Source organism: Lichenostomus cassidix, chromosome 3 (assembly GCF_008360975.1).
Source record: "Lichenostomus cassidix isolate B80296 chromosome 3, HeHo_3.0, whole genome shotgun sequence".
Classification (NCBI taxonomy): Eukaryota; Metazoa; Chordata; class Aves; order Passeriformes; family Meliphagidae; genus Lichenostomus; species Lichenostomus cassidix.
In genome coordinates, this window is record NC_139483.1 from 2615724 (window position 1) to 2638858 (window position 23135).

General features: G+C 39.5%; 1 protein-coding gene across 4 annotated transcripts in view; it reads right to left on the reverse strand.

Moving 5' to 3' along the window:
- Positions 1–7602: 7602 nt before the first annotated feature.
- Positions 7603–23135, reverse strand: part of TASP1 (taspase 1) — a 78082-nt gene continuing 62549 nt past the window's right edge. For all 4 annotated transcript variants that reach the window (XM_085054036.1, XM_085054033.1, XM_085054035.1 and 1 more), the window contains exons 12-14: positions 22385–22495; positions 18775–18848; positions 7603–9088 (exon numbers count right to left, since the gene is read on the reverse strand). In XM_085054036.1, the coding sequence (XP_084910162.1) occupies positions 8993–9088; positions 18775–18848; positions 22385–22495 (281 nt within the window). In that variant the 3' untranslated portion in view covers positions 7603–8992. The remainder of the gene's footprint in view (positions 9089–18774; positions 18849–22384; positions 22496–23135) is intronic.

Sequence of the window (23135 nt, forward strand, 5' to 3'; positions counted from 1 at the left end):
ATGCCCAGAGCAGCCCTGGCCCAGGTTTTGGAGCACAGCCCGTGTGACAGGGAGCTCCCCAGGCTCTGCAGCTGCCCCGGCACGGAGCTCAGCAGCTGCTGCCGCTGCTGCTCGCTGCAGGCTGCCCGGAGAAGGGGAACCACCCTTTCCATGGCTGGGAATGGCTCCTGCCTCTCTTCTCTTCTGACCCAGCTGCTGCTGCAGCTCCCTTCCAGCTGTCTGTGTGCATGGATGGACTCGGAGCTCCCACAGCCATTGCCACCTTCTCTGCAGCTCCAGCAGCTCCAGCAAGCGCAGCTCGGCTCAGCCCTCGGCAGCTGCTGCTGCTGCTGCGCCTGGCGTGGCGAGTGCGGGCTGGAACCCTAGGAGATGGTGTGGGGACAGCGGGTCTGTATCACTGCCCACATCTGCGGCACGCTCGGCAGGCACGGGGCACTCCTGGCTTCGGAGGATGCTGAAGATGCAGGGCAGCCCAGGCATCCCCAGTGGCTTCAGAGCCCAGCAAATGGTGCCCCTTGCCCATCATCTTCACATTCCGAGCAAAAAGGCTATTCTTGTTGCTGGACGGGGGGAAGGAGGGGAAGGATTACTTGTTTTGCCTTTTCCCGACGTGGCAAAGCGGTGCCAACAGATGGAGCTGCGCAGAGCAGAGATCTCTCCTTTGGCAGAGCTCGGAGGAAGTGGCAGCCGAGCACGGAATCCTAATTATTGAGTATAATGAGAGATGAATCATCTCCAAGCAGGAGACAAACTCTACTTACTATGCTCAAGTGAAAAATAAGTCTGTCAACAAAGCTATAGCCCAGAATGGGCGAATCCCAGGGTTTCTCCATCCCTGCGTGTGAGGATGTTCTGCCCCAGAGAGAGGAAGGGCTCATCACAGCCCTTCAGCACGGGCTGGAAACTCACAGTCCTGAGCTGCACTCGCTCACATCATCACTCACCAGAGCTTCACATCAAAAGGATACATCGTGCAGGACTTCTTCCTTCCCCCAGCCTAAGCCCAGACTTCAAAGCCTGGACACAACGGCATGTCACAGAGCGTCCAGCCATCATCTCCTTGGATTTGGACCAAAATCCTCAACCCTCTTCCATAACCCGAGGCCACAAGCACACTGTGAAGACTCCATAGCTCACCAGCAACCAGGGAACAAGGGATGCAGGAGCAGCAGGCTATCAGGAGAACAGAAAGAGGAAAGAGTCAGCAACAGGTGACCCTTTTTGGATGGGTGTGCATGGACAGGGAATTTGAGAGCTGCACTGTTTCACCAGTGGGGTGAAACTGGGAGGAAAAGTTCACTATCAAAAGTTGTGCATTTTTTTTCCTGGTGAGATGGACTGAAACCAAATGTGCTTGGTATCCTCACTGGCACGTGATTGACGAGAACAAGGTCTTGCAGCTTAACTGCATGTGAGATAGAAATAATGAGAATATTTAAGATGAGGAGGAGATGTCAGCTGTCATTTGAAAAAAATTTGCCTTCTTGTCATTTTCAGGTGAGTAAAATTATTTCCCAGGAAGGGAAAAGGGCTTATATCTTGTTTCCAGCCACATGAAATGTCTCAGCAAAAACAAAGCAAAAGCTCATGTGGTCTTTCTGTTACAAGCCCTGTTCAAAGAAAAGTCACTGCATCTAGTTTGATATCATGGATACAGGAGTTCTTATGGCAAAATTACATGTGTGGTAATGATCTTTGCAAAAGGACTGCCTGGAGAAACATTTTTGATGAAGAATTTGAAGGACAGAAAAATAATCTCACCAGAAAGTACAAAACTCAGAGATGGCTCCTTTGCCCCCTTCACCAGCTCCCCTGTTGCCAGCAGGGATGCACTGATTTCTTCAGGTGATATTCAGTGTAAGACTGGCACTACATTATTGTGCAGGTGATTTTTACCAGTTGTGAAAAATCTGAGAAGTGAAAAATCTGAGAAATGAAAAAAGGCAGATAAACTTTAAAATAAATAGAAATTAATAGAAAAATGAAAATAAACAGAAATAAATTTCAAAACTTTTGCACCAACCTCAAAGGTTCTCATTTGTGAATGAAGCTGTTCTGTAATCACTGGATCAAACAATGTCTGGTTTCTTCCACATTTGTGCCACCAGAGCTCACAGCAACCTACTTTTGAGCCCTAACTGGGAAAAAAATCCTGTGCAAAGGCTTCTTTGGGCATGGATCCTCAAGGGACTCATCAGCCTCCTTTCAATTCAGGAACATATTTCCTTGTTCTTTCTAGCCACACACATTCATTTCACAGGGGGAATTTAATTATTTACCCTCTGTTAATAGTATTAAACTGAGTGATGGTGCTGGAGGAAGAGAAAATAAAGGTGACATGAGAAGAGTGGAGAAACAGGACATAAAGATGGACAGTTCAGTTTGGGAGGAAAACAAAACCAACAGGTCCTGTTTCCTTCACTACCTCTCCAGGAGGGGCAAAAGGAAGACTTTTACCATTTCATGTGTGCCATTTGTGAGACTACCTAACATTGGCTCACTCCATTGCAGTGAAATAGATAAAGGATTGGAATTTAAACTAGTCTGAGGACAAAGAACAGGGCAGTGTTGAAATCCTCCCCATTTCTTCAGACACCTGAATGCATTTGAGTGCCATTCTCTGCAGGGTTAGGTCCTATTAACCACCTGACCTGGGCCTGGCACTGCCCCAGAAGTAAAAGCATCTTTGTTTTATATTAATTTGTGTGACTTTAGAGATAACTAAAGTGAAAATACATTAGCAAGGCAAACACAAAGGCATCTCAGTTTCAAAATTAAAAACAAGTAAAATAGAAAAGCACCAAAAGAAGAAAACAGCATTAGCTCATACCTGGACTTAAAACTCTGTCCAAATCACATTTTGGACAACAGAATAATTCAGTTGCCTTCTGCCCCCTGTGTATTGTTTTTAACAGTGACCTTTATGCTGGGTTTCTGTTCATCATTTTTAGTTGGATGTTTCCTTATTTTTGAGCTCTCTTCTAATTCAGGTGCCTCCTTCATGCTGGCCAAGGTTCCTGAAACTTATCTGGGAGTTTTGAAGTGCAAAGAAGATACTCAAAATCATGGTTTTTCCTATCCATTAATCCTTTTCCCTGAGGAATGAATGGAATTGCAATCCTCTAACTGCAACAGTTTGCAAATCATCTCTCATACAGCATTCTCTGCTGTGCCATGGCATCACCTTTTGGTTGGATAAATTTTCTTTCATGGACATTACATGACACATTGATACAATAAAATGGGGTTTGAAACCATCACCCTCCCCTCCACAGACACACAATTAGTCTAATTAGTCTCCAAGGCCATCATGGCACAACACTGACCAACAATTACCTCAAGCCTCAGCCTGTTCTTACCTCCCCAGAGGAGTTCACTGCCTCCAGACTTTAGAAACTGTTTCTTCATGGGATCAAGCATTGCACTTCACTAGGATTGATTGCCATAAAATCACTCCAAATGCAACTTTATAAACACAGTGATATTTTCCCAATAAGATCCATGGTGCACTCTAGCAGTTACTTCCAGGGATGGATGGGAAGCAGTGAAAACAACATCCAACAGGATGAACAATCACAGTGAGTGGGATGATGGGGCAGTTTTATTTTATTGAACATCAATTGAACATCAGCTAGAAGTGAGTTATTATGTCTTCCCCATCCCTCTTCCAGCCATGCACACCTGTGTTTCCTTTATATAATAACATAGCTCCAGGGTACAAAAAAACCAGTCCCCTGGCCCAAGAGAAAATTAACCTACCAAAAGAATATCTCCTGCAAAGTTTTACTCTTTGGATTTAGTCCTGAAGGGAATCATGGCTGCAGTTGTAATTGATACTGGGGCCATCATGGGCAAAACTTGGGGAAAAATAATTTAATGTGTGGCCAATTAAAATAGGTTTGGACAGTGATAGACAAAGGCAAATTAAAACACCACCTTCCCCCATATCCTGCTTCCCAGGCTCAACACTAACCTCTCATCCATAAATCCTGCACTCTCTCCTGCAAGAAGGGCTCATGGGGCTGTTTCTCACATTATTTTGTCACTTCTTGCTGCCCATCCTGCTCCTCACACCCTGTACCTTGACACTGATCCACAGTACAATACCAGAGACAACAGAGTTTAGCTCTTAGCTGCAACAAGCAGCAACATTTTCAAGTATGGACAATTTGATCTCAACTTTAAACCAAATCTCCTCAAGCTAACAGGGAGCAGGACTGGGAGATCTCCAGCACAGAATTGCATTCTATGGCTGTTACCAGTTTTTAAGGACATTTTTTTTTTTCTCCTCTCACATATTCAGGGAAAAATTCTAAAAGCTATGTTCAATAGGATTCCCATCTGAGATCCAGTACACAGAGATGGTACAATCCAGGCTGGTTTTGTGGCTTATTGGCACTTATCAGGGACACAGTGATTTTGCCCCAGCTAAGTACGCTGTTGATACCATCCACACACACGTACCTGAAGTGAAACCAAAGCTGCAGAAATTATCACCTTTAGGAAAACTTGTAAATTATAGAACAGTGCTGAGAGCCCTTTAGCTCCTTTTAGCTTGGCTACAGCAGATTATTTGCCCAGAGGAGTCTGTGGTTCAGTTCTTCAACTTGGCTTCTTTGAGCCCTACACACCCAGCAGATATTCCCAGATAATCCAAAAAATAAGGATGATTCATCAAAACAGCTCACACCACCTCATTTCTGAAGGCTCCAGGATTGGCATTAAGGGACTGATAAAGCTTGAGCCCTCTGAAATAAATACCTCCAAGGGTGACATCCTGGCTCCACTGAAGCTGATGGCTGAGTCCCAAGTGACCTCACTGGGGACAGCATCTCACCTCAGACACTTGCCCTCATGCAATGCTTGCTGAAAATGGCATTGCACTTTGAAAAAAGCCTTTGAAAGGCTTTTTGTCTCAGAAAGATGAGCTCAGTTGGTCTCTATCTGTATGCCTCAGTGGATTTAGAGCAATACAACATAGCCCTGAGAGCTCTGAGGTAAGGGAGGCACCATGGATAAGGCACAAGGCCACAGGAAAGCAGGTCTCGCTGTCCCAGCTGCTCATGTGCTTCCTAACACACTTCATTTGGCCCATGAGGCAGATAGGAGTGGGTAACAACACACAATTGCTGTGCTCAAATCACCACCAAGTGATGCTAATGGTCTTCATGGGGATTTATCCCCCAGGTGATGGGGATGATAAATGCTGTGTCACTGTAGAATCACAAGCAATAAAGGTCAGTGCACAACTCCTCCTTCTCTCTGTGTTATGTCCCAACGGAGGGAATAATCAAGCACTGGGCTACTAGAGTGGCAAAACTGCCCACAAGCTTTCCTGTAAGAACTGAGGGCAGGGAAAAAAAAAAGAAGGAAGTTTTATTAATCAGTACTGCTGTCCCTGCAAGTTCCAGGTTCTCAGCATTTCTTGGCACATCTGGCCTCTGACACGAGGCAGTGGCCCTTGCCCAGCCCTCCTGCAAGGCATTTACAAAACCTCTGCTGACACTCCACGGAGGCTAAAAGCCACTGAAATTCTGTGTTTGTCTTTACTTTGCTGTCAACCAAACCAAGTCTTTCATGTGAAAACCAAGTGTAAGGGAGAGGGAGCAGTTCATATTGTGTCTCTCCAAAGATCCCTTGGAAGATGAGTTCCTAACAACATGTAAAGGATGTATCAATTCTTAGCCAGGTTTCCTTCTCTTATTTTTCCTTCAAAATAATTCTGTTTTCCCTCTACCCACTTTCCACTGATTTCTGTTCTCTCCTGTTGGCAAATGTATTTTGTATACTCTACTAACAAGAGCCTTTATTTCCCTACCCAGCCACAGAACAAACTTTTCCTTCAATGCTTAAATTCTCTCCTGAAAACCAGGTTCTTTTTCTAAGCCATATTTTGATATGAAAAGGTGACACTCTACTTGCAATGGCATAACCACCAATTCTTTTGGCTTTTTTTTCTATACTCCACTTTTAATTTGCATTTTAAGTAACAATAGCAGTTACCCAACCTTGCTAGTAACCCTAGATTTATTACCAGCTTTGTTTTCTTTCAGGTTTTCTTCTCCTTTTCCCAGCATCTTCATACTGTCCTTGACAGGTGAATGGCTGCAGTTCCCCTAAATCAGGTCCCCTCCTCCTCCACCTCAGTCCAATTTCCCATATCACAGCATCTCCACAAGCAGAGAAGCTTAGTCTTCATATTTACAGAATATAAAAACTGCAAATATTTCTTTTTATTAAAGAAATCCTAAACCAACCAAAAAAACCCCAAACACCCAAAACCCAAAACCAACAAACAAAAAAAACCCCACCAAACAAAAAATAAAACCACAACTGGAATTCAAATCACCTCTAAAATTATTTTAGTGTAACAATCCTCTCCTCCATGACTTGCTCAACTGGAGCCCTTTGAAATCACTCATTGCAGGGCCATGTTTGTTAAGGCACAGGAGCAAAGGAGGACAAAAAATGGGTCATGTCAGGTTTGTTTTAGGCTATTACAAGCTTTAAGCAACAAAATTTATTATGGCTGAAGACTGACTAGGACTACTGTGGCACCAACCTGTCTGCTACAAAATCCTCTAGGACACATAATTGTGTGTTTGAGTATAAAATCGACAGCATTCAAATTGTATGTCTGTGTATTCCACCTGCTCACCCTTCCTTTATAATTTCAGCAGCTATTGCTGTCAAATGTGTCATTTCCCCTTGGGCTGTACCTGCTTAGGCCAGTGGCAATGGTTACTCATCACACACAAGGGTTTACAGACCACGTCATTGCAGTGTCAGTCCTCACCATTTATACTTCATAAGCCTCTTTTAAGCTCAAAACAGAACTAGCAGCACAATTAGACCCATAATTAGTGTAAGATCTTTCACTGGTTTAAGTGGGAGTTTGATAGGAAATTCTGCTCCTGTCAGTCTTCAAAATTACTGATAACAAAATTCATACGTGCTAAGGCAGATTTCTTCTCATACATACCTTAGGTAGAAAGTCAGCTCTGCACCAAAAAAACCAAGAAAAAGAAAACTGACTGTATGGACACAAAAGTAAAGTAAAAACAAACCACAAAAATCCTATGCTGGAATCCAAACCTCCAAAAAGAGATATTAAGCAAGTAAGGGGAAGAAACAATCCGTCAATTTACATTTTATGAGGAATTCTGCAAGGAGTGAATTGACACCAAGATTTCCATGATGTCCATGCGAGAAAGCACTTTTAGAATAAAAGCAGGCTAACACTGTTCCTTTAGCTTTTCTAATAACAAGACCACTTTCAAATATATGTACAAACCCATACACATCATCTTCAATTTTTCAATCGCTACACAGTGAAGCATCCACAATCACCTAACCATTAACCATGTCAGAGCAGTTCTAAGGGCTGTGACAGCATAGCTGCTGCTTATCATTTCTGGAGTGCTGCAGGACAGTCCTTCATTTCCTCACCTGGCAACCTGGAAAGGCACTGTTCTATATTATTTACAGAACTGTATTAAAATATCTTCACCTATAGGGATACATTGGTGTCACAATTAAAAAAAACCCACACACAGATGACAGTATCTTGATGTATGCTGTAGTATAATAGTCCAAATGAACTCAGGCTATTAAAAAAATTTTATTCTTTTCCATGAAAGATTGATACTACAATCAATATAACCATTTCATCAGTCAAGTATGTCTGTTATAGGCAGGCACAACATTACAAAACAGGCAAGTACAATGCCCGATTAAGCGAATACAGTCTGAGTATCTATTCATCCACTATTTCTGAAAACAGAATTATCAAATATCCACCAGGGAAAAAGATCAACTATTTTAGTTTCTCTTTGGCATACTTATCAGGACAATGAATTAATTACAAGTCTTCTATTGCTGCCAGTGCTGTGAAGGAAAAAGGACTGAGTGGAAGGCTGTAGGTCAGAACTCACTTTTAAGACTTGGGCAACCTGACTCACATATCCAAACTGGTGACAAAGGACAGTTCAGCTGCCAATGCTTCACGAGGCAGACAAGGATTACATTGTTTTACACTGCAGTTGTGTTGAAGGTATCAAAAGAGTTACAGTAAATTTATGCACAGTACATACATATTACACACAGTTATATAAATACCCATGCTGTGGCTGGACTTGAGGAAGCAGCTTTACCAACTAAAGCTCAGTATCAAACCCTCACCAGCCACTTAATACACATTGCACTTCTCATCCAGTAATATGTTCATTTCTGTACCTCTCTTAAAAATAGATTTAAAGCAGAAGTGAAGAATAATATCGAATCTTTCCATAAACTTTGTTTTCTTATTTACACTGTAATATTCCATTATACATAAAGACTGCATTACGATACATTATCTTCATATAGCTTTTTGCAATACATACGGCTTGGAGCTATTAACATCTTAGATTAGGAAGAGAGATATGACCTATTAGACTATTTAAAAACAATTTGAGCCTTAATTTTGCTCTAGTTTGTTTCACTGAAACCATTCTTTGAACAAAAAAAAAATCCTCCATATTGGAGAGAAAAAAACAACTCCTGTTTAAATCACCTCTGGTTTTCCTTAAACCACTGAGAAACTTAAAAACCATAATCATTTTTTGCATAATTATAAAGCCACTTCAAAGGCCTGTTACTTTTAAATTTAGAATATGAATGACAATTGTGACCATATCTTTAAATTTTTTTTTTTTTACCGTCGGCTATTTTTCAACACAAAAAAATGAAAACGCAATCATTAATCATCCATGATCTCTGCACAACTGGGGAGACTTCCTATTTTATTTGGGGACAGAATGAACATGCACACAACCCCCATTCACAGAGTGAGAACAAAAACTACAGCAGCACTTGTCTCAAGTTATGGTGCACATGGTTGCAATACGGAGTATAAAACAAAAGCAGAATTTCCAACATCTGTTAAAACACAAAAAAAAAACCAACTTATTGTACAAAAAGTCATTCACATTCTTTGCAATGAAGTGAAGAATCAGCTGCTTTCTGGACTCTCCAGCCTGCAAACTCCTCCTTCTATCGCCACGGACTGTCCTGCCACAGCTCCAGGAGGAAGCCTTGAAATGTGAGTCTGTGGAAAAAAGGCAATGGACTGAGAAGAGGCAAAATTATGCAGGACAAAGTAAGCCTGTAAATACAATTAAGCTATTCCCTCACTGAAGTCTAAGAACAAACTCCAAAGGGAGATTCTTTTTCTATTTTGTTTGCATTTATGTTTAACACATGAAAAGAAAGGCCATGGCAAATGCATAGAAAAGGTAAACTGGATGACTCTGCACCTAAAGCAGAAGGGAATATGCAGAGTGAAGACAAAAGAAAATAATTCTGGCATTTCATGGTTTATAGGCCTGTTTCTTAGGGAGATTCAGAAGCATTTAGTACTGCAAACAGAAATATACCTTAGAGGAACTTTGGACACAATGAACTATTTGACAGAGATAAACTAACACTTCAGAGCATAAGACAACTGCAATGATCAGGATGTAAAGAAGTAATTTCTCTGCATAAAATACCTACTCATCCACCTAAAAAACTCCAAAGGCTTCCCGTTGCCAGCTATCAAACAAATCAACCCAAACAACAATTGTATTTCTGCCAATAGGCATCTTTCCCACAGAAAGTTTTAAAAGCCTTTGAGAAGGCACTGGAATATTTCAGCCAGAAAGTGGGCACATGTGTCTGTGTACACAAAACTTCAGTTTATAACTGCATTGTAACTTAGTGACCCTAAAAATCTGTCAATGATCCCTTATATACTGAGTTTTATTACTGATGGGCAAAAGTATCCACTTAGGAAAAGGTAGCTTGACTTCTTGTTGAAAGTAATGACTTTTATCCCCTTTGCATATGTTTTCACACTGTGAAAACTGCTCATGTTATATTAAATTAGGAACCAGAAATGATTCCTACTATGGTAGAAAGCTCACAACATAAAGTTGTTGGCATTTAGAAGCTACAGCTTCCTCCAAGTGCAGCCCACCACATAATGTATGTTTGTACATACATTACCCCTCTTAAAATGTTTAATTGTTGCAAAATGTGTAACTTGCAATGAGGCAATGGGTTGTGCAAAAAAGAACAGATGTGAAAGTTCAGTAAGAATAACTTCATCAGTTGAGCAGAAAATTATTTGAGACTCTAAATTCAGTTCCTTGCAATGAGGAGACATTTTGTGTGTCAGGCAGCTTCTCTTCATTCCTTTCTTGATAAGGGTATACTTAGGTGGTTTTGTTTTCAATTAAATTACAGAATAAGATCTAATTAAAAACATTTCAATGTTTTAATTTTACTGCTCAAATTTGATATCTGGCTTTCTTCCTTGATATATGAACATCTTCCTACTTTCAGAACAATTTAATTTACAACTGTGGTTTACCACTCAAAAAAGAAAATACTCTTTTCAAATCTGTTACAGTTTCCTCCAAAATGTAACGGGCAATTTTTCTGTAAATGTCATTTCATTAATTAAAAGAAAAAAGCAAGAAACTCAAGTGGAAGAAGGGTATTTTTAATTCTATGACTGCCAGATCCATGGTATTTTTCCAGTTCTGTGAAATTTTCTAAATGAAAACTGGGGTAGGATGACAGTATACAAGCAGCACTGTTTGATGGGAAGCAAGTTTCCTCAGAGGAAGAATGTCACCAGTTGTTTAGCGAGATACTGCAATCAGAGCAAACCAGTAAGTGAATCCTAGAAAGTTTTTGAGCAAGGAAAGGAGAATGTCCAAGAGGGGATAAGCAGGTAGCCACTATCTATTCATACATTAGCAAGTAGCTATCTTTAGCTGCCCAAAACACATTTCCTATAAAAGGAAAAACACATTTTCCATACACAACACCCCAAACCACTATACACCAGCATCTGAAGACTTCCATTTACAAAAATACCCAAACCACATATAACAAAACATTTCTTAAAGACTTTACTTGCATCCTGTTTGTTTGCATACTTTACATGATGGAGTAAACAAAGATCTGGTTTACACTGACTACTTTTTATTACTTTCACCAATGGCTGCCTTATGGAGAAGAAAAACTAGAGAGATCTAAGGTGATAGTGTTTGAAATGTTACTTAATAAATAATTTGAAAGGATAATATTGCCATGTCAAGACAACTTCAGAAAACCCCCAAGTGAGTTCATAAAATTATATCTCCCTTGTTCTTAAACATTAGAACAAACCTCAGTAAATAAAAAGAAACATCAAAGAACACTTAATATTTTTAAATTAACCACAGAACTTATTTGTACAGTTTGTTACATTTTTATATCCCAACATCATATTTTACATTAAGTCCAGATTGTATAGTCAATTAGGTTTAGATTTTAAAAACATAAAAATGAGAAAGCAAACGAAAAAAGAATGACAGTGGAAAGGTTTTAACTGAACGCGATTAGTCTTTCAGCTTTACAATTTGAATGAGCCCACACCTGGAAGAAATTGTGCCTAGGACCACAAAAAAAAAAGGAAAATAAATAATTTTCCTGAATTAATCCTCCACTCAGCTTCATGGAAGCCTCTCTTTGAGGAAAGCACAAGTCAAAGAATGGTAGATTGAGAATGATGGAGTTATCCATACCTTCAGCTTCATATACAGACACTGCAAAGTTACTCTCTCCCAGTGCTTTTTGCTGCACACTGCAAACTTTCCCATTACTCACAAAACTAATGGGTCTTTCTGCTCTGGAACATGTGTTAACTGCTGCAGGAACAAGATATGGTTTCATCTTTTTGACTTACATGATTGCATATCTCACAGACAAGGATTCTGAAATAAGCTTGAGACCAAGGAATACGAAAAAGGTTTTCTTTTAAAGAGCTAGTCTCCTCTTTTTTCACATAAAAGTATCAGCTTGTCACAACAAACAACAATCTGGGTGTTTTGCTTTCATTAAAAGCATAAATACAATGTAAAATGAATAGATAAAATTTAAGCCAAAAGACTGACAGTGCTGCATGAGAAAGCTGAAGTCAATCAAACGCTGCCAAGAGGACAGAGTACAACTACCAGATGGCATTCTTAAGCAAATCTATGGAGTACTTCATGTGTTTAGCACTCTTATTACACACTCAGGATGTGCTTTAGACAGAATAATTTATAAAACAAACTTTTTCCATTTATTACACCATAGAGATGAAATATAACGAAAGACCAAGGACACCATATCCTTAAGGAAACTGCTTTCTACAACCCTGCTCCTTAAAAGAGAGAATACCACCAAACCCATATATTCTTTAGAAATGTGAAGCTTTCTAGCTGGATACAACAGTTCCACCACCAGAACCATCTGACCACACATTCTGAATTTATTTTCTAAGCAGTAATAGCCCATTTTGGCATCAACTGCTGGTCTGTCTCCTGGTAATCTCCTTGCCAACATGGTTTGTATGTTTATATGTGGTACAGCAGGAGAAGGTGCCCCACAAAATACTGGCAACTGCTGCTATCAGAAAATGCCATGTGCAACTTGTTTGGTGAAACCTCAATAAAGAAAAAAAAAAGGGGAAAAAGTTAAAAAAAAAAAAAAGAGAGGCTCCAGAATATTGTCCTTGTTGGGAAACAACAGAAAGACAGACAGACATGCTGATGGGGTCCTTCTGGCTCCCACTGCACTGAAAATACTGATTCTACATACAAGTTACTTAGGAAGTTAAGAGTTCTCCAAGCTCAAATTAATTCTGTAGGTTAAGTATATTACTATAAACTATTTCTCTATTGAACTACATCACTCATACATGTTTTAGGACAGCCTGAAGCCACATCATCTATTCAGCTCAGTATCCCAGGGTTTTGTAGAGGTATCTAAAACCCTGTCATATATCTCCAAATGGGATTTGTATCATTGTGAACTGCAAGTGCTAAGTCAGGTTATTGTATTTATATTTGCATACCTGGATACATAACCCCATCTTGCCTGATCTGTTCCAAAATGTGTCAGCCAAATACGAGGAGAGTTCCAGAACTCCTGGCTTTATGCAAGAACCCAACCCAAAAAGTGAACTTATCTTCTCATCTCAGAGCCCATTAATTTCCATGAAGGTCTATGAGCCAAACGTTTTAACTGGTATCTTAGCACTGAAGGTTATTTCCAAAAAATAGAAAAAGCTTATTTTTATGAGAGAACTGGATGCTCCACTGTACCCACAGAGTCCTTTTCAAATGAAAATTTCTGACTGATTCCCCAGTCTCCAGACAAGAGTGAAGATTAAAGAAAATAAGTAGAACAGTGACATATACTTTTCCTGTCTCATGAAATTAAAAGACTGTCTCTGTAGTCTGAAATGAATGACTGAATTATTTGACTTCGTATTTCTGCTCACTAAACAGGCTCAGTAAATTTTTCCACTAATTTTCAAATTAGAATTAGGATTCTTCCAAGATGTGTTTCTTCACCCAGAGAGCACTGGAAAACTGCCCTTCTCCTGACAAAGGGCTTTCACAGACCTTCCACTCACAAAGTCAAATACAGCAGCTCATCCTCAGAAAACCAAAAACAATCACTACAACCAGTGTTTGTCACATGTATCACTTCAAACACAGAGGGAAGGACTTTTGCTGAATTTTACAGCATCAGTAAAGGCAAATAAATCTGATGATGACAGCTTACATCTCCACAGGAAAAGTGAACTGGAGATGGTCCCCCTGTCCACCATGTTTGCTAATACTGGAAATTGAAATTAACTATCAAAGATAAAAGTTTCTGTTTGCACATTGCAACCACAACATTTGGTGTGGACAGCAGTTGCTGCTGATGGATGTTTTCAAACACAGCAATATGCAACACTCTCCACTACTGCTACACCATGTCTTGCAAAGCAATGTGAATTTGGTTCATTAGAGAGTGGAAGGAATGGCTCATATAGCTTTGCATTATTAAAATCTGCCATAACATAAAGCTTAGCAGTTTGTGTTGTAAGAACTGAAAAGCTGCCAAAAGAGAGATTTAAACTGGCAACTGAATTGGATTACATTCAGGGTTGCAACTAGGCTTTTTAAATTTGCTGTCTAAGTCATCCAGCTGTTAGAAAAACGAAAACTTGTGAGGCTGGTATACAAGGATATCTCAAAAGTATTGCAATGTTTACAATAATTGCCAAAGCTTGCAACGTTTATAGAAATCATATAGCAGATTTATAAATACTATAAAACATAGTAAGCTAACAAATTATTTCAAATACCTATCTTCAAGTAGAAACTTCAGCCACCACCAACTACTCTCAATCACCATGACAAGACACTTGTCAGATCCAGGAAAAAGTAAGTATTTTGGCTACTTACACTTTCTGCATGCAGAATACTGCAGGACTTGAGTAAACAAATACTCTGCAGACCCTGCCTGAGATAAAAAGGCTCCTCCCTGATTATGCACAGATACACAACATTAAATCAAAGAAAGGCTGCCACCCCATAGCCAGAACCTTCAAGAGATGCCACTGGTATGTGAACTCACAATGCAGGCACACACTGCACTGTCATTTGAGATTGAAGAATTTATTTTCCTTTGAAGCATCCTCCACTGGGCAAGCAGACAAGGGACAAGAAGATATGAAGTCTATGTAACTAAGAAGAGTCAATTAACTTGTGCAACCCACCCACCCACTAACACCCCTTCCTTCCCATTCCTCATTTAAATCTAAAATCACCTTATGGGTAAATTCAAGGAATTATTTCTTCCCATCCCAAATTACATTGGAGAAGCCCTTTATGCAAATTGACACTGAAATTGCTCCACCAAATGCTACATGAACTGTTAAGACCTGAAGTATGGCACTTCATCCACAGCAGTATGGACAGAGCTACTGCCCCAGTGGTGACAAGAATAATGCTTAAGCTCTCTGTGAACATAACCAGATCAGTTCAGGAAAATAGGAAATGATAATTGAACCCTGCCAGAGTAACTTTAAAGAAGTCAGAGCCCCTGTAACAGAGTGACCTTTTTAGCTGATGCTATGATCAGTTGTTAGCTCCATTACAGATCCATAAAAAACCCCAAACATTTGGAAGCTTATTCTGAAGATTAACTTGTATCTCAGAAGGAGAAGAAAGTTTGGACTGGAACAAGAAATAATTGCTTATCAAAAATCTTAAATTTATGTCAAGTAATTCATGTGTCAACAACATAGTAACAACAACAACAAAAATCTCCTCAGTTCATGCAGTTATTTAATCTCCCAGTCCTTCAGTCTAGAAGTCATAACCTTTGCTGATGCAGCAGTCACTGCTACAAAAGGAGCTGTGTGAATGCAGAGGGAATCCATAAACTAATACATTCTATCTGTTTCCATGTATTCTCCCAGAAACTTCCACTGCAGCCCAGAATATTCCAAAAGACTCACAAACAGATAGAAAGAGTTGAGCATCAGCTACAATCAGTGCCAATTCTACCATCACAGAGGTGGCAACACAAGATGTTGCATCAGGAGATCTTGGGAAGCCCATTCATCTTCCCAAAGAACAGGTCTGATATTGAAACCATCTGTCACAGTACCACTTCAGAAAGGAAGCTTGGCTCCAGCAACTCCTAAACCAGAGTATATCTGCCCCTTAAGCTCATGATAACAGAGGCTCCCAAGCATCAGCCTCAGCTAGGTGCAGCAACAGGTGGTGTAGGTTAGTTCAAGCAGCATTAAGAGCTACAATGTTCAGATGAAAAGCTTGTGTCCTTCCACATCCAGTTTGTGACAAACACACACACCGAGTGATTATGAAGCTGCTTGTGTTGAGAAGGATGACAAGAGAAAAAGAAAAGCAGTTAACCAGCTAAGATATGCTTTGGTTAGCTGTTTGTAGCACAAGAATCTGAGGGAAAACACTGGGACATCCATGACACAGGTGCTGGAGATAACATTGCCAGAGCTGTGACTGGTGGAGGAGCTGAAATAGTTCCAGCATTGAGAAAGAGCTGACAGGACACACAACCAGAGGTGACTGTGTCAGCAATAAGGTGGCAACGTAGCTCATCTGGCAAGGCTATGCAGAACTTTTAAAGTAACATCCAACCAAACTTTTCAATCCAATAGGAAATGCAGACTTTTCCAGGCAACTGGTTTTACAAAAAAAGACTGAACACCTCTCCAGAAAGTATGCTTCAAATCAAACCACTCTTAGTCCCAGGGCAAAACTGGTGCACAGCTCTTGCAGGCTCAGCCACGTGGTGCTGGTGAGCTAACGTCCAGGCAGTCTGATCTGAAGGTGAGTGGCAGCTGCAGAATCCAAACTTCCCTAAACTAGGAGCAAGCAAACCCCTGGTGCAAGGGTACTTCCAAATCAGTACTTGAAGAGCTAAAAGCCTGAGCTAAAAGAGCTAAAAGCCTCTACTAAAAGCCAGAAGCACCAGCAGGTCAGGGTGTACAAACCACTGCAAATCTCTGATTCCACTTTCCTGTCCCACTGCTCTTTAAGGAGTTGCTGAGAGTCAAGTGGTTGCCTCCATGACTTGAGCACATCAGTGTCTGCAGGTGAGCTGAATCCACCTTGTAAGTGTTTGCCTTGCAAGAAAGGCATCCTGTACCCCCACAGTTTCCATCTGGGGTTCAGAACCACCATTTGCTAGGTCCTATTATGAACTGCATTAACCTCCCACGCCCAAAGTATCACACTAAGACTGTAAAGCAGGCTCCTTTTTTGCTTTTCCTCTTTTCCTTAGCATGTACCCCTTTATATGATTCTAATATTAGTCTAGTTCGTAACAGTAGACTCTTAAACCTTCTCATTAAGTCTTACTTTTGTTTCATGTTCATTAAATTGTTGATTAAATTGAACCAGTCCAAAATCAGCCACTGTGACAACTCCTCAGTTTAAGAGCAAAATTCAAGTCCCAGACTGATGAAAGAAATAAAACCTGAAGGTCTTTACCACCCTAGAAAAACAGGAAAGCAAATGTTTCCTTACAAGCTGCTGCCTAATTGTTTTGCTATGGTCCTCATAAACAAGTGATATTTTATACTTTTATGAACTCTTATCCCATTATTCTTTCATGGCAAGCACTCAAAATTAACTGTAGCAAAACAGTCACTCTATTAAAGAACAGAGATTTTTTTTTCACTTGCAATACATTGTGTTCTATTTCAAGCCCAGTTTTCCATCTATAACTTAGTCCTAGTTGTAGCAGAACAAAATTCCAGCTTTTATGACGGAAGACGTTTTTGATCAATAGAAGTCAGCAGCAAAAGCGTTTGTGGTTTTTCTCTGGAAAGCATTTGTGGCTGCAGACTCAAAGAAGGAAGAAAGGGAGGGGGATTAACTCTTCAATGAAGGTCAAAAACATAATTTAAAAGTGAACCAAGAAGAGCAGCTGTGTCTGTCAGCACAATCAGGATTACCAGCTGGAGAATTTACCAGCAGTATGAAAACAATGCACACCAGATGTCAAATGTTGCAATTGTGAGTAGGAAAGCAACTCTGGGCATGGCACTGTCATGTTCATACTCATTACCAGACAGATTTCATATTTAGCATTTATTTATTAATTAGACACTACCAGGAAGAAACAATAAGATTTTGAGCCTTGCAGTGTAAGTCAGAGGCAGGTGTGCACACTGGAAACATTTAACATCCTTTATTGTCATAGTTATTTCTTTCACTGCAAACACAAGACAATGATTTTAAAGCTAATTAGCAAATACTAGAACATCTGCAGCTGAGCTTGCTTTAGTTTCATTCAGTTCAATCTGAGCTTTTAACTTCAGTTTGGACTTTTTTCAACTAAATCTGAAATAAATACTAAGAAAAGAAGAAAAACCACAACTGTCTTCCATGAATAGTTATCTGGAAAGAATTGTACCTAAGTTATGAAAGCAAATACTTCACTTACACCTCTACCAGCATACATGAAGAAGGCATCAGCTGCTTGTTATCTTCCTGGGGCATTCTTGTCTTCTTTTTCCTGCACATTTTATGCCTTGAGGATGAACTCATCCATTCCCAGGCCTTGAAACAGCGTGTTACACCAGTTTTGCTATGTAAAATACCTGATGTTGATTTTCTTCTTTTGTGTATTCCTTTATTACCTTGGTCCCATCCCCCTTTGCACAAATGCCTACAGAAATTATGACTCTGTCTCTGCTTGCAGCTTCTCCCATGTTCATCCCTGTTCTCCAAAGACCTCTCCTAAATGCTCTAGCTGCTACACTGCAATACCCTCCTTTTCCTCCCTTCCATGCTCTCCTCCTAAGGATAGATGGCTTGGTTAATCCCTTCTCCCTGACCATGATGTGAAGGAATTTTCTAGTTTTCGTTGCTAAATTCAATTTTAACTTAATATTTCTCTCATTAAAAATAAATTATAAGGCTCCACAAAACTGCAAATATGAATGATAATATTGGAATTATTTATCACAGAAGCTATTTTGGGAACCTGTTTGAAGTTTGTTTTATATCTTCCTTGATGGTGCAATTTTATCTGAAGGAAGACATGCCCACAGAAAAACATGGTACCACCCTAAATGGCCAGCATAACTGAATCAAGCTGGATGAAGTTATTCCAATACAACTACTGTCAGCAGAGGGAATGGACGTGTTTGTAGCACCTTACCCTGACATGAAACATCTGTTAGTGCAGGGTTGTTAACTACTGCAATTAAAATAAGAAACTAGAATGCCTAACCAACTGACACGTTTAACTGCTTATGCACCCATTACTTTTTCTGTTGTCTTAAAGACAGAAATTTCTTCCATATTTCATTATCATTTATTCAAGTTCTCCTTAGCTTCTGCACTCATTCTACTGTATTACAGCCTATTCCTCATGGCTTACCTTAGCTTTGCCATCCTGTGCAGACATGTATCCTACACACATGCTCTCTGTTGTATGGCTCCACAGAAATTCCACTAAAAAGGAAAATGCAGGAAGTCACAAAAATGCCTCGGTTTAAAATACAAGATGTAATTTAACAAGGCTGGTATCTAGAGGAACAAATACAGCAAGGATAGAAAACAAACTTAAAGAATTAAAACTACTTACCAGAGTAATTAAATCTCAAAAGAAACAGCTATCAAACAACCAAAATTTTCCTGACTATTCGCAGTCACACACTGCAGAATTAATACCCAGAATGAGAATGTTACCTCAATTATATGGAGCCTCCAAGATGAAAAATACATCAACTGCAACTGCAGTTAAAAGACCTGACCAACTTCTAAAGCAGAGGCCTGTTCCACCCATGAAGTAAAAGCTGAAGGAACTTGCATTTGCCTGCCTTGAACACAGACAAACACACTCTACAACAGCATAAAGCCAGGTAGTCTGCAAAGATTCTGCAGAATTGCCACACTATCAACAGAATAACCAGCAACAAGCAGGGGTTTTTTCACAGAACTGAGCAGGAGTATACAAATAGGATGTAACTGTCAATAGGTAAATGGGGATTTGTGGCTTAGCTGCCTGAGGATGATACAGGAAAACATGCAGAAATAGTCAAGTCTGCCATATGGGCATTGAAGATACAGAGCAGGCAGTAAAGACATTTGGTAAAAGCAAAATTATCCTGCAGAAAAAGCAAGGAGAGGTGTCTGATGGAATCAGAGTGACACTGCACAATAAGAAAGAAATATTTCTGGCAAAATTAGAGCAAGTCCTGGATTCAAAATATGCTGAATTACAACAGAAGCAATCACCCCCTTTCTTTGTGGAGAGTGTGAGGAGCACCAAAGGCAAGAGAGGAAAGGAAGATGGAAAAGAAACCCCTATCAAAGCACTCTCAGGTCTGATTACCTTGCTGATTATCCAGCCCAAGGTATACAACATCAGCTCACAGCTAATTCAGGATATCAGTGTTAAAGACCAACTGTCGTGCTAGCAGTGATAATGACTAAAAAAACTAATCACTGCTCACACGTATTGTTAATGCCTGTTAATCCAGCAAGGTGCTATCCTCAAGTCTGAAAGTGTCCCAGTTTATCAACTGATTAACAGCCTGTTCCCGTGATCTTTCATTGCCTGATAGATATGCAGGTATCTTTAGGTACACAAACACACTCCTACTCAGCTGCAACACAAAACTCAGACAAAGAGCACATTGTTCATGTGTTTAGCTCTCAAGTGGGTGGAGCTTTATAAATTGCCACACTGTTTTCTTCCTGATCTCTGTCATGGTCATTTTTTGTTGGGTTTATTAAGTCTATAACTTGGAAGGGGGGAGGAATGAACAGCTGATCAGAATACAGGGCATTTCACAGATTTCTGTAAAGGTTTCAAAAAATGCATTGAAGCACAAATTCTTCCTCTGGATTACAGGAGGTGCTTTATACGAATTACAAAAGATGCCATGAAAAAATATTTCTACATATTTTTTTTGAGAGTGACCTCCACATATTGTAAAAAACATGGTTAGATGGGTTTAAAACTCTCATTCCTATTCCTCACATTCCTTTAACATGGCTGATGAAGGTCACAGCATGCTGAGCACACTTATCCTTTGAACCACTTCTCCTTGCATAGCAATTAAAGCAGCGCATGAGATGAAAGGTTAGATGATCCCAGCAAGACTTGAAGATTCTGACAGATATGCAGATATCATCATAAAAGAAAAATGAACTTCATCAAGGTGTGTGCTTTGCTCCCCCGTAACAGATTCATGCCTGATACCATTAAAGAGGAGTCAACAGCTTGTCAGTGAAAGCTTTTTTTTTCTTTTTTCAGACAAATTTAACCACATCTTTCAATTTTGAGAAGTGGGGAAACAGTTCAAGCCAAATACCCTCATAGTATTATACTCTGCCTTTGTTAACTCCATTAGTAGCCTTCAAGTAGCTGAACTTGAAATGTTCAATGAAAATTCTAAATTACATGTGAAACATCTTCAGATAAGTATATTTTCAACCATTTAATATGTCCCTTCCATGCCATTTCTTCGAGCATTAAAAAGAATAAAGATGATCCCAGTAACAAAGACATGACATTTCCTTACTCTATACACAATCTTTTCATTATTAACCAATTTATTTGCAGTCCAAACACCACAAATGCTACATATGTTTAATTATATGTTACCTCATCATACACTATAAGGCAGGAAATTTCAACAGTAAAGAGAAGTACTGTGCTGCAGTTGATCTCAATCTTATCTCAGTGGAAAGAAAACCAAAAATCAATGGACAAACAGCCTTTGCTTATGATGTACAATATATAGGGATTTTATAAATTAGTTTTTGAGGGAAAAATGCCAAACCTTCATTAATACAATATGTTCTCTTACATGAATGACAAACATTAAATGAACAGAAAAAATTCTCTCACATCCAAACCTCAGGAATTGAAGGTTAAGTTGATCTTGTTTGTTCTTACTTAATTAGACTTGCATTTTCATTTCCTTAACTCTTTTTTTAAGGATAGAATTTATGCTGTAGGATGCTGTTGCACTAGATAATGTCACAACTGGGTAAACAATAATAGAGCAGAGTATTATACAAAGCAAAAACACTTTAATTCTTGTAATGTAACCCCAATCTATACTAGACAGGTCGATGTGACCCAATAAATAAGCACATAGCTCCACATCTGAGGAGCACCACAGGAAAGGAGATGGCACAAGCATCATCCTGAAGTCATTCATATGCTCCCAATCCCAAATTCCTTCCCTTGACGAGGCTTCACTGTCTCAGGGTTGTATTCCCACCCAGCTCTGCTTCAGTTTTCCATCTGTTTCTCCCAGACAAACCCCGTGACAGTTTTCCATGACACACTTGTTCTGCTGTAAAGCAGCAAGATAGGCATTGTGTTTCCAGGGCAGAAGCAGGACTGAAGGGATATAAAGCCACTGCTGGTGGAGGCAAAGCCCAGGTTCCTGCTGATCCTACTATGAGCAGCAGAAACTCCTCTTGGGTGCAAACGCCAACAGTAACTGTGACTTATCTATGCAGATTTTCCTGGGAATTACCAAGAATTTCTAACTTTAAACAACTTAGCTTACACATTTTAAGCGTATCCCTCAAATTTACACATTTTCTTGTGCAAACACAAGGAAAAAAGAACTTTTTAGAAAGCGTTTTTCCAATGCATGACACTGAGAAGCAGTAAACAGCTACATGCATTACGCCCAGCTAAAAATGCAATTTTTTCCTATGAGGAACATATCCCACCTTGCCACAAACAACTATTACATCTATACCACAGATTTAGAAGGATCCCTCACAGCCCTCTGAATGACAATTCTGCTTGCAAATAATGAGTCAAAGAATGCTCTTTTCCAGAGTTTTAATAAAATTAGCCTTGTTTGTTCCCTATTTCACTTTCTAGATTTTTATCATTTTAATTTCAATTCCTTTTTGTTTTCTCTATGGCTTGTCAAACACGCACAGAGATTTTATTTTACCCTTCATTTTGAGTCAGCACCCAGCTGAAGTAAAAATGAGTAACAATTTCTTACCTAGTAAAGTTGGCTTTTCCTGTGAGGATTCAGGCTCTGCTGAACACCTGCAAGAGCGGAGAACTATCACACCTCCAAGTACACCATCTTCATTGGCTAGAAAAGGTGAACCTGGACAAAACCGTTGGGGAGAATTATTTGCAAACAATCCAAATTTCTTGGGCACTTTTTTCATTTGACTTTCTGCCTTCCCCCTTTAATCTTGCCACTAAGGGTTGAAAAGGCTGACAGATCCAACAGTGCTTTTACAAAAGCATCAGTTCTATTTTTCCAAGTGTTTTGAAAGAATAATTTTCTAAAGTGTTAATCTGCTAATCCAACAGTAATAAAAAAAATGGTTACATGGAATAAAACAAACATATGGAAAATTACATTTGTGAGTGCAAACCTATTTGTTCATGGATCAAGGAAAATATAATAATGAAAAATGGAGTGTCAAGTTGAAAAAAAAAGGTGACTCAATATTTAGTTCTTTCCGTTCCGTAATTAATATAAACACATTAAAAATCAAGCAAATTGAGGTCATTTTTACAGTTTATTCATTTTTGCCAAACTAAAGTCCTTCATACAGAGACATCATCAAACTGCTATACTGTCTGCCTTGCTGTGATGAGTATAAGCAGAAAAGCCTAAGCACATCCTACTTTTTACAGTGGCATTTCTGTTGTTAATTTAAGACATATGATATAAAAGTCTTATATCAGAAGCTGGAAAAGCTTTAAAGTTAGCTGAACCAACCTTTCTCTGGTCT